Below are 12,421 nucleotides of genomic sequence, written 5' to 3' on the forward strand. Positions count from 1 at the left end.
TATCACTGAGGTCAGCAACAATCCTTACAAATTTCACATGGTGTTACTAAAGTTGATTATTTCCTATAACTGCAAAGGTATACAAACTTCGGCTTGCCAAAGTTAACTTCCTTTCTTGTTTTATTTTATTTTCAGGCTAAAATCACGATTTTTACTTTATACAAATTTAAAAGAATAAAACTGGACGTTGTTACCTTCGGAAACATCTTAACTAACAATTTTAGAAGTCTCAAGTCTTTCAGGTACTCTTAATGGTAGAGTAAAAAAAAAGGTGTGTCCGTCCGTGTGAACGATGAGATCGCGGAAGCTAGAAAAGCTAGAAAGTTGGCATGCAGAAATTTATTTCAGCAGGGTGCCACGCCCACCAAAACCTACACCCTCACTCTTAAGCCTGTCTAGCGCCCTTGTATTAAAGAATTATTAAAGAAAGAAAAGTGTATACTCCATTTTTTTTGATTATCAAATATCATGCAAAAATGTGCTTAATCGGAACACCCATTAAAGAACTATAACAAATAAAAAATTGGTGTGAGGTGGCACCTTTACAGGTGTGCAATTTGTGCCTATTTGACAGTCAATGGCATGGACTACGTAAAGTAAGGTAAATATGTGTTTTTTTGTGCCAAACTGTAGTCAAGGAATATTATTTCAGCGTTATTTGGTTAAAAGACCAAAGTTGTTGACAACAACATCCCCAAGTTTTTGCGTCACGATACTAGGCCGGATGAAATGTATTTAAAGGGTACGACTTCTCACTTTACGAACTAATTCACCGTTTTGTCCTCAGTAGTGCATTCATTAGTTTGAATTCACAGTGTTCATCCACTCCCAGCCAAGGCCGTGTAACATTCTCAGTTTAGGGGGTCATTTATTCGACTGAAAACTATTTTAACAGTGGGAATTTATTAATGGTGCTACTCATTGGGCGATGGGAGCGGGATGAGGCGTCCTTTGTTGTCACAGTTCAGCCGAAAGGGCGAGAGAATCTCTCTGGTGTTCCGCAGGATAGCGGGGTCCTGCTTGGCGGCGTGGTTAAACCCGTACATGATTAGCAGGCATACAGTGGCCACCGAAAAGGCGAATGCGCTGTGGCTGGAGAGGATTCGGAATACTGGGGACCCGCTCTCCTTGGCATCTCGCATCCAGTGGCAGGCGCTGATCGCCGAGCAGGCAAAGATCGCCCCCAGTACGAGACGCCAGCGAAAGGTGTTCGACTTCTCCGTCGTGACTACTTCAACCAGCCGGCGCTCGAAGGCTCGCAAGTCCTCTGCCTCTGTATCATCCATTCCGTGACTAGAGGTATCTCCCATGATCCCGGCGAGGAGCCCCAGTTCCTGGTTAGACGATTGCTTCTTGAATAATTAGCTAACGGGACAGCTGCATTAAGTCCGAATCATCTGCAGGATATGTACTATAAAACAAATATAACACGAGGTACACACTAAATTAGTACCTCTGGGCTACAGACGAAATCTGTTTGGAAAAAAGAGAAAGTCAAACTATGATTTGTAACAAAAGAGTGCTTTGTTTAAAAACTTATTCATAAAACAAAAACACTTGAACGATGGATTTCGAAATGAAATACGTTGCGACTGCGTGATGGCTTAATCCTTTAACAAAAAGGTTATTCCGATTAGAACTTAGTTTTTATGAGCTTATTCATCTGTTAGTGTAGCAAGAGTTTAAAGTTAGGAAAGTGTACTTCTTCAGTAGAATTAAGAAGCATTTTTATAAGGAATCTAATTTGAAATATGAAACCTCTGGCTTCACTGTTTCCGAGATCAACTCGTTCACACGGACACAGGGATAGACGGACGGACATGGGCAGATTCACTCGGCTAGAGATTCCGAACAAGAATATCCACATATGCTTAATGGACTTGGGACAGTTGTTGGCATGAAAATGGATATTACAGTTTTAAACATTTTTGAATATTTAAACAATTGTTTGAAAACATGGGTTCTAGCGTTATGTTGGCGCTAGCGACCACAGTTTTGCTGCTGGAATAAACATTTTAATGAAAATGTATTGTATTTCCTCAATGTCCATCCATTTCCCTGAAAAAATTTGCCCCGCACACTTATTTTTTACAGTTGATAGGTTTAATTAGGTAGATAGGTTGAAACTGTTCCTGTGACAATGAAATGTACTCTTAGGGGGAAATTTGCTTCGAAGAAATATCGTAACACCCCTGTTTATATTTTAGAAAAATGTTCATAAGAGAATGATGACTTAATTGAAATTACCATTAAGCTTGGCACTGCCTACTCTTAAGCATAGGAGTGCCTGTTTCGTTTTCTTCCCGTCCTTATGTGCTAGCGGGCTTCAAGCCGACCAACGTGAGACTTCGAATGGAAAACGGAAAAGTGGCAAAAGGGCGGCGTGCAACGAGCCAAGAAAATTTTGAAACAGGAGCAGGATGTAGTTGCCATTTACTTTTCTTTCCCGCCTTCTTGGCCGGGCCACGGGTGTCTAAGTGTGTTGTATTTTAAGGCAACGTCGTGCGTAACCTTGGCGTTGCCGTTTTCCCTGTTCTTCCTTTTTGCTAATACCGCTGCTTAACGGTTTGCTTTGCATGTGGCCAGCGAGGGATGTGGTGGCTGCTGTTGTGCGGTGGGTGGGTGCGGCAACCAAAACGGCAACATCGTGGTAGGTGACCCACTTCCCACACCCTTTTCTGCACAGAAAACCTGTGCACCATGCAAATACTTATGAGTCGCAGGCCAGAAAAATGCACTGAGAGAAAAGAAAAACACGCTTAAAGGCCTTCAAAAAATTGTTCAACCATTTCCGTCACCTTCATTATCATTACCATTATCATTATCATTGCGTTGCGACATTATCTTCTTTCGAGACCTTTTTTTAATAAATGCTATTAGTTCATTAGTGAAGAACACTAACAGTCGCGCAGTATTTAAAATCGTTCGATTTGCTTTTCTGCATTACAACAGAATATTTCATTTCGAAAACTTGCAGGGTGATTGCTTTGCACTTCACTTTTAAATTAATACTTTTCAATGTCAATAGTATGGCTTTGGTTAACAAGCCCCTTCCCTCCGCGAGTTACAACTTCTTTAAAAACTATATCGACCTAGTTTTCCTAGGCATGCGGGGTCTAAGTCGAGGAAACTCTTTTGCATGTTGTATGTTTGCTGCTCACGTCGGGACCTCAGAATGCCGCTCTTCCCATTTCCCTCGGTGTACAATTAATTCGCTGTTGGCGAAAAAATGTCATAACATGAAGAGTGATATTCCACGCTCCAATTACGAGCGGTCGTGCTAGTGCCTGGGCCAAAAGAAAAACGTACAGGCGGAGCAGAAGGGAGTGCTACGCCCACTTGCATATCACGCTTTTCCGCAACCACCTACCGCCCGCCGCCCGCCGCCGCCGCCTGTGCATGCATTTGCGCTTATGTAACCAATGTCATCGTTATTTTTAACTTAATTTACATGCTTAACTAAAGTTGTCAGAAAATTATGTTGACGCATGCAGCTTTCAATTATGTTGCATACACGAGAGGGCCCGTCAACGTCTCTGCGTGGGTGTGGCTGTGGCTGTATCTGTGCCTGTGAGTCCGCCCTGTGCGGGCTAAAATTGCGCGCTGGGCAATATGGTGTATGAATTTTGGTCTGACATGTGCACATCATATTATCATAATTGTGGTGGGCGTACGTCAATAAAACAAACGAATGCCAGTCGATGTCTAAATGATTGCACTCGAATCGTGGTCCCAAGGTTTAATCCCTTGTTCGTCGTCGGTGTGTGGTCTATAGACTGGAAAACGCCTAACACCTTTTGGCACGTTTGTAATTTATGGTGAAACCAGTAACTCAGCCTAACAGTCTCTTCCCACAGAGATCTATCCACCTTTAACCACATTTTTTCCTATATATCCCTAAGAAATGCATACTTATTATCAGTAGTCTTTCACATTCCCAATCCCAATCCCAATATGTCTTAAAAGCAGCAAAGCCAGGTTGAAAGCCAAGATTGTTGTGCGGAGACGAATAACTTCCAAAAGCATTCGCCTTTGCTGTCCTGAATTGCGTGCTTTAGGAATCTCCTGGATTGTTTAAAGGGGGCGTTCTTTTCCACCGAAAGTATCAAACAGGAAGAAGGAAGCGTTTCCGACCACATAACGTATTTATATTTTTGATCAGCGTCACTAGACGAGTCGATCTAGCCATGTCCGTCCGTCCGTGGGAGGCCGTCAGAGCTTCATAAAATGCCGGCCGAAATGCACACCCAAAAAAAATTACCTTCTGTGTCCCAGAATGTCAAAGTCCAAGTTTGGCCTAAAATATGCCCTTTTAGGTCACCTATGGCTTAAAATGTGGGCAATTTTTGAATAAGATTTCAGGTTTTTCGCTGTTTAAAATTAATATATCATTATCAAAATAATTTTGTTTAGCTTACAAAAGCATTTCGGCGCAAAATATAGTCATATGGACTTGGCTCAGGGTGACCTACAACTGAAAGTAATTGTTTTTGCATTTTATATTTCACTATCAAAAAGCAAATAAAATAAATAATTTGTGTTACTATCATGAAAAAACATTTTACACTTTTAATCGTCCGATTTCGATAAAATTTAATTTGAAATTAAGAACTAATTAAAAAATGTTATTTTTAGCTTAGATGGTCATATGTTCAAAAACAACGAAGATATAATTTTTAAAATTTTTTTCCCCATAGTTCCTATGGGAGCTATAAGATATAGTTGTCCGATCCGGCTGGTTCCGACTTATATACTACCTGCAACTAAAAGAAGACTTTTGGGAAAGTTTCAGCCCGATAGCTTTAAAACTAAGAGACTAATTTACGTAGAAACGGACGGACAGACGGGCATGGCTAGATCGACTCGTCTTGTGACGCTGATCAAGAATATATATACATTTTGGGGTCGGAAACGTCTCCTTCACTGCGTTGCAAACTTCTGACTGAAATTATTATACCCTCTCTCTTCAGTGTTTTTAACATATAACCGCCTACGATTAGAAATAACATTTTTTAATTGGTTTAGAATTTCAATTAAATTTTATTAAAATCGGGCGACTATACCATATAGCTGTCATAGGAACGATCGGGAAACAAATTATTTATTAAAGTTTATTATTTCCTATAACTGCAAGGGTATACAAACTTCGGCTTGCCAATTTTTTTTTAAGTGCAGCCACACTAGATGATTTGATTAATATTTTAAAAGTAAACTAAACTAAACTATACTTAACTAAACTAAAGAAAATGTATATTTTCCTTACAAGATGCCCACATGCGCGACAATATATAGCAAAAGTCTGTTTACAGAATATCATCCTTTGCATGTAAGCACGCAATCCATCAAATATTGACTGCCCTTTCACACTCTTGGTCGCTACAGAACTTCAATACTCTTTGGATGCGATCTATTCAGACCCTTTCTCCGGGTCTCGTCTCTATCAGCTCACTTTCTTTCGGCTGGCTTTCCTCTGGAGCCTCTGATCTGTGGACCCCGTGGTCGCCCCTATCCTAGTCGGCTGCGCCAGTTGATAACATCGTTTTCATAGTCAGATTGATGACGCACCTGCGCGACCTACGTAAGGCGAATGACTTTGCCGAGGATACGTGTATATTTGAAGATTTGCTCGGCCTGCACGACTAGGAGCTTCTACCATAGGCCACAAATCGCCAGGATCCCCTATTATAGTGTTTTGCCTTATCGGAGGCCTGTCGGCCTGACACTTAGTCAGCACCTTGACCTTTGCCACCGGATAGTCCTCTGCAACACAGAAGAGCTGTCACTCGTCATGTTCCGGACTCCCTGCCAAGCAGTTGGAGCAGACACCCTTAAAAGTCTGCTGCAGTCAGAGTGCCAATCGGCAAGAGCAACTTGCGGCATGTAGCTATTGTCATATTGCATCAGCGCACAAGGCGAGCCAGTGGATGGTTATTACACAAAAAGCATCAAGGCGCCCTCTATATCTTGATGTAGAAATTTCGAAGTGAAAGGTTTTGACAACCTCAACTCATCATAAACAAGTCCCCACACAATTGCAGCGGCAATTATACGTGGAGGTCTGCCGGCTACTAGATAGACCGATCAGCTACCAAAGTCACAGAAGTGAACAGAAAGTCAACAACAACAAATCAAGAACTCTGAAGCAGAGCCGGTGGAAGCTTAGAAGCTCCTGATAGTATAACCACATACAGGGTTGCCCATATTCGACGGACCCATGTTTTTTTTAAAAAAATCAAAGAAAAAAATAAAAATTTGGCGGTTGGCAATCTTAATCATTTAATTTGTTCCAAGTAGATTTGTTTACATAAATTTTTGAATATGATATCTTTCAAATGGCCGCCTCTGGCGTTGATAGCGTATTGTGCCCTTTTTGCAGCATTTTCCATCGTTTTCGCCAACATTTCGGCCGGAATAGCGGCTATTTCTTCACGAATGTTGTCCTTGAGCTCTTCTAGGGTCCTTGGCTTGTTAACGTAAACCTTTGACTTCAAATATCCCCACAAGAAGAAGTCAGGCGGCGTCAAATCGGGCGAACGCGGTGGCCAGTCCAAATCACCACTTTTCGACATCAAACGGCCCGGAAACAATTTCTTCAGAAAATCGATTGTTATGCGACTTGTGTGCGGTGGAGCGCCGTCTTGTTGAAACCAGAACTGCCTCATACGCTTTCGACGAATAATTGGCATCACAAAATTGGTCATCATGTCGCGATAACGCTCCTGGTTGATGGTAACAGCATGGCCATTTTCATTTTGGAAGAAAAACGGCCCAATGACCGTTTTCGAACTAACGCCGCGCCAAACTGACTTTTTCGTCATGAAGAGGCACTTCTTGAATCTTCTCAGGATTTTCAGTGGCGTAAATACGGCAATTTTGCTTATTTACGGTCCCATTCAATGTGAAATGGGTTTCATCGGACATGATAATTTTGTTCCAAAATTGATCGTCATCTTCGGCCATTTCGATGACTCTTTGGGCCCATTCCAATCGACGAGGCTTGTCCGTAAGCAACAATCTTTGCGTCAATTGAATTTTATACGGGAACAAATGCAAATCAACGCGAATAATCCGTTGTAAAGTGGACCGAGCCATGCCCAACTGCTGAGAACGGCGTTTTTGGGATGTTCTCGGGGACATCTCAACACTGGCTCGTACGGCAGCGATATTCTCGTCCGATCGCCTTGGTCGACTTTTATTTGGCCTCTTCGGATTAGAAAGAGCCTCACCAGTCGTAAATTTTTCGTATAAACGCTTAATGGTGTTCTTAGAAGGCGCACTTTTCACATTTTTTAATTTTTTAAAAGCACGTTGAGTTTTTACAATTGACTTGTTCTGTTGAATGTAAATTTCAACTATTTCAGAGCGCTCGCGTGGCGTGTATTGTTCCATGGTAAAAATCTGCTTGGACTGACGCTTCAAACGCGGTATGTCATTAAGCGATCTGGCATCTCTGTCAAAAGTTATGGCGTCGTCAGATGGGTCCGTCGAATATGGGCAACCCAATATACCGAGATACAGGTCGACAAGGTCAGTTGCAGAAGAGTACAGTAATCAAGGAAGACAAATTACCTCCCCTAGAGTGACCACCGGGCGGTAAGCCAGTACACACAGGAAAGGATGGATCAATACGAGTCGTCGACACCCGGACATCAAGAGAAGAATGCACGAGAGCAAGTAATCTACTAGCAATATTTCTATTGGACAATCAAGGATACTTAGGAGAAGTAGAAATGCCGTCAGAAGATCCCCAAGATTATGTACCAAGTCATTAAGTTGTTGGCCCAAACATTCTCTGAATGTGGTAGGAATGGCACCATTACCAAATAGTACACGAATTAGGAATTAGGTAATAGAATATCTCTGACGTCAGCGGAATGAACAACTATATCATATAGCGATCTGTGGTAATTAGAACAGGAAATTAATTCGAATTGAATTTTATCAAAATCGGACGACTATATCATGTAGCTGTCATATGAACAATCGGAAAATTAGTGGTAAAAAAACTATGAAAAAATTATATCCTCGGTATTTTTTTAAACATACTCGTATAACCCTCTAAGCTTACAAACGACATTTTTTAATTAGTTCTGAATTTCAAATTAAAATTAACATTTAAAATTCACAGACCACAATACCCTTAATATATTCTTTAACAAACAAGATATGAGGAAATTTAAGAAATCCAAAAATTTTATCATTTCAATTTTACACATTACAAGAATGCTAAAATGAAAGCTTGGGTTCTTTATATATTTTAATGTGATAATCAGGAACACGGCATCCGAGAAAAGAGTTTAAAATAATTTTCTATTAAAAATAAAAAAATTGAGTTATTGGTATTTTTTAAACCCCAAAAAAATTCAAGAAAAACCCTAATTTTAGATTCTAAAAAGCAAAATATTTTAGAAAATATAAATTTTTGAAATTGTTTTCTTGGAAAAACTACGCTTTCATTTAAGTACTTTCAAAAAATAGTAAAAGCAAACTCAAGTAAAATATACATTCAATCTTTTCAAATTGCAAACTGCACATTTTATGGCAGAGGCCAATCTTTCAGATACAACTGAACTTCCAGGATGATAAGGTTTGCCAAAACTTGACTTAGCATAAGTCATACTCAGCTTGAGGGAGAATGAAAAAATGGGGATATTTAAGCATCAAAAAAAATTCTGAAGCTCCACATACCGGCTATTTTGGTATATGTTATGTGGGCGGCAGACAGGGTTAAGCGTTTTAGCCGTTTGGGGCCGTTAGAGTGGGCGTGGCAATTATTTTTTTGGTCAGTCGAAAGGTTTTAATGAGACAAATACATTTTAGAAAAAAAAATTCTAGCATGACAACTGTGGCCATCACAGTTTTGGGCGATTTGTGGGCGTTAGAGTGGGCGTGGCAGAATTTTTTTTTGGGTCAATTAGAAAAAAATTTTTAAAATTACAATTGTGGCCACCACAGTTTTGGGCGGTTAGTGGGCGTTAAAGTGGGCACATTTTAGGCCTGGCACCCTAGGAATCTGCATGCCGAGTTTGACTGTTCTGCTCTTATAGTTTCCGAGATCTTAGCGCTTCATGGACGGAAGGACAGACGGACATGGATAGATCGACTTGGCTAGTGGCCTCATGGGGTCGGAAACGCTTCCCTTAACCTGTTACATACTTTCCGACGAATCTAGCAAACTCTATGAGCAATGGGTATAAAAATGTTGAAATTGCATTTATTTAGTAAACACAAAAGTTGATACCAGAACTTTTGTTAGGAGGTGTTTTTGTTTGTTGTCAGAAGTTTAAGCATAAATCATATAATCCATATACTTTCCCAAAATTCGGAGAATTCAAGTTTTTATAATAAGAATGATTCCAAGACCAGAAAAGAGAGTATACGGACAAAAAAAAAAACTAGTTTTTCCAAAAGTGCTAGAATTTTTTGGACTCTAAAAAAACGGTTTCGGACAAACTGACAAACAAAATAAATTTTTCATTTTGAGGAGCACCTCAAAATCTTGTTTTTACTTTTGAACGAGGCATCCGATTTTGACAGTTGAGGTGCCATTAGACGCGTATTTTATTACCGCTCTTTCTCCTAAACCAATTGATTATTTCAAAGTATTGGTATGCAATCCTTTTAATTTCTGCAATACCTTTCGATCTATGTATCACAATCGGTCGAATACTGTAGATTTTAATTTCTTCGTGCATATATAGGAGTCGCCTTCGCACACCCTGCTGGTGCGCTTCGTCACTACGTGGACTGCCTTCCACAGTGATACCTATTACTCATCTGAAGGGATCAAAATGGAGATGGCGAAATTGGCGTGTTAAAAGAAAGCTTTGGTTGCCAGACGTCAAAAATGGCAGATCGTGGGTCACGGAAACTATCGCTAACAGGGTTCTGTTATAGGCAAGTCGGTTGTTGACTGTTGTTTTGAATTTCTGGGACAGCGAATCTAGTACCCTCTCAAATTGAAAAAGTCGACCCCCCTAGTACTAATCCACTGGCGTTTTACGGTAAATAGATCAACACTTTTTGCAGAAGCTTCCTGGCTTCGACACTTTATGACGTCCATTAGCCAACGACGCAGGCTGCCCATTAAGCGGATTCCCATTATTCTCATTTAATCTGTTAACTCAGCGGCCAATGGCAACAGTTGTCCGTCTAAAAGGTCGGCAAAAAACGCATCGAAATATGTAAAAACATTTGTATTCTCGCCAGGCAAATAAAAAGCCTGGGACTGGCTCAGTAGCTGAAAGAGCTGTGAAAAAGTGCGGCAAATGTAACCAAATCCGCACCTAATATGCAAATTTAATGAAGTAATTCAAAGGGTCGCCGCCGAGTGAGATCCCAAGCATTTCCTTTCAATTTGGTTCCCCTGTTTGGCCAACACCTTCGCAAAACCACTGAAAAACACACACACAGCAGAAAATAATTCACGGAATTTGCCGCACATTTTAGTTTAGCGCCAGGGGAATTCCTTTTGGAATGAGTGACTCGTGCTTGGGGTGGCGTTGTAAAGGGCTGCAACCATTCACATCGCACCATGGGGCCAATAACCACTTTCGTCAGGCAAGCCCCATTTTAATACCCTTTCAGATTTTAGTCAAGAGTTTGCAACTCAGTGGAGGAGACGTTTCCGACCCCATAAAGTATATAAACTCTTGGTCAGCATAACTATGCATCGATCCAGATGGCTGGATCACGATAAAATCTTATTTCCATTGCAGAATATATATATGTCCGAACAAACCTGACCGGAAAACATCAAATAGCTCGAATAGGGATGATAACGTATTTCTTCTTTCTAGGCATATTAACATCTAGTCTTGGGAACATTAATCTTTAAGTCCTTCAAAATTCCGAATTTTGAAGAAATCCGCCGATTTTTTAATATGCCTGCCTTAGAAACGGTCGGTTATTTAAAGAGAAAAATGTATATACCTATAAATGAGTATCTTATATTTATACATATTTCTGCAATTAATATACCCGTTACTCGTAGAAGCGTTTCCGACCCCATTAGTTATATATTTTCTTGATCAGCATAACTACCGAGTCGATCTAGCCATGTCAGTCTGTCCGTCCGTCTGGCCTTCCGTTTCTACGCAAACTAGACTCTCAGTTTTGAAGCTATCGGAAAGTTTTCCAAAAGTCTTCTTTCTATTGCAGGTAGTATATAAGTCGGAACCAGTCGGATCGGACAATTATATCTTATAGCTCCCATAGGAAATATCGGGGAAAAAATAAAAAAAAATATATAACTTCGGTGATTTTTTAACATATAACATAACATATAAGCTCGGAAATAAAGTTTTTTAATTAGTTCTGAATTTTGAATTAAATTGTATCAAAATCGGACGACTATATCATATAGAAACAATCGGAAAATGGGTGGTAAAATAACATGAAACAAATTATAGCTTTGGGGCTTTTTTGACATTATTTTTTTATAATATTGGGAATACAATTTTTACATTTTTAGGAATTTCGAATTCGATTTCATAAAAATCGGACTACTCTAACATATAGATGTCAAAAAAACGGTCTGAAAAAAATGAAATGATTTTTTTATTATCACTGAAGTCAGCAACAATCCTTACAAGTTCCACATGGTGTTACCAAAGTTGATTATTTCTTATTACTGCAAGGGTATACAAACTTCGGCTTTTCGAACTTAACTTCCTTTCTTGTTAATTATGTCATTGGTATTTTTTGACATATATTTCCTACGCTTGGAAAAAACATTTTTTATAAATAGTTCTGAATTTCAAATTTAATTTTATCAAAAACGGACCACGATTTCATAGCGCTGTTATAGGAACGATCGAAAAATGGATGCGATAAATATATATATATATATATATAAATAATATAAATAAATTATAGTTTCGGTGTTTATTGCCATAATATCTTAAAGTGTTGGGAATTTCAGTTTATGTATTTTTAAAAATTTTGAATTAGGATTAATAAAAATCGGACCATTTATTGATAGCTGTCAAAGAAACGGTCAAATATTTTAATATTTTTTTAAAAATGTTTGTTTTGTTGATTTTGGTTGATGATTAATTTTACACAAAAAATGTTCTATAATACATATTTTTATAAAACTAACATTGATTATTTTTAATAATATTATAACATCTTATGTTCGGCTTGCCGAAGTTAACTTCCTTGTTTTCTTAGAAACGGACGATAAACGGATGCTGATCAGTCCGTACTAAAAGGTATACTATCAACAAATATATTCAATATATTTCGAAGTCAATTGAGATTGCACACCACATGCATTTAGAAGCTGTTTTTACTAATAAACCACTAGCCGCTAGGAGGCTCCTTGGCTTTATGTCTCTCTTGTTTTGTAATACTAAAACTGTGGTAAATCGATCTGTCTTTAAATTTTTCCATATCAGTATCAGTTAAAAAAAGCTGA

General features: G+C 39.2%; 1 protein-coding gene across 1 annotated transcript; it reads right to left on the reverse strand.

Moving 5' to 3' along the window:
* Positions 1–848: 848 nt before the first annotated feature.
* On the reverse strand, positions 849–1,578 carry LOC108028902 (nuclear envelope phosphatase-regulatory subunit 1 homolog). Its single transcript, XM_017100920.2, has 2 exons — positions 1,454–1,578; positions 849–1,397 (listed from the first exon to the last, which is right to left on the reverse strand). The coding sequence occupies exon 2, from the start codon at positions 1,308–1,310 to the stop codon at positions 915–917; it is 396 nt and encodes a 131-aa protein (XP_016956409.1). The 5' UTR covers positions 1,311–1,397; positions 1,454–1,578; the 3' UTR covers positions 849–914.
* Between the last annotated feature and the right edge of the window lie 10,843 nt (positions 1,579–12,421).

Source organism: Drosophila biarmipes, chromosome X, assembly GCF_025231255.1.
Source record: "Drosophila biarmipes strain raj3 chromosome X, RU_DBia_V1.1, whole genome shotgun sequence".
Lineage (NCBI taxonomy): Eukaryota > Metazoa > Arthropoda > Insecta > Diptera > Drosophilidae > Drosophila > Drosophila biarmipes.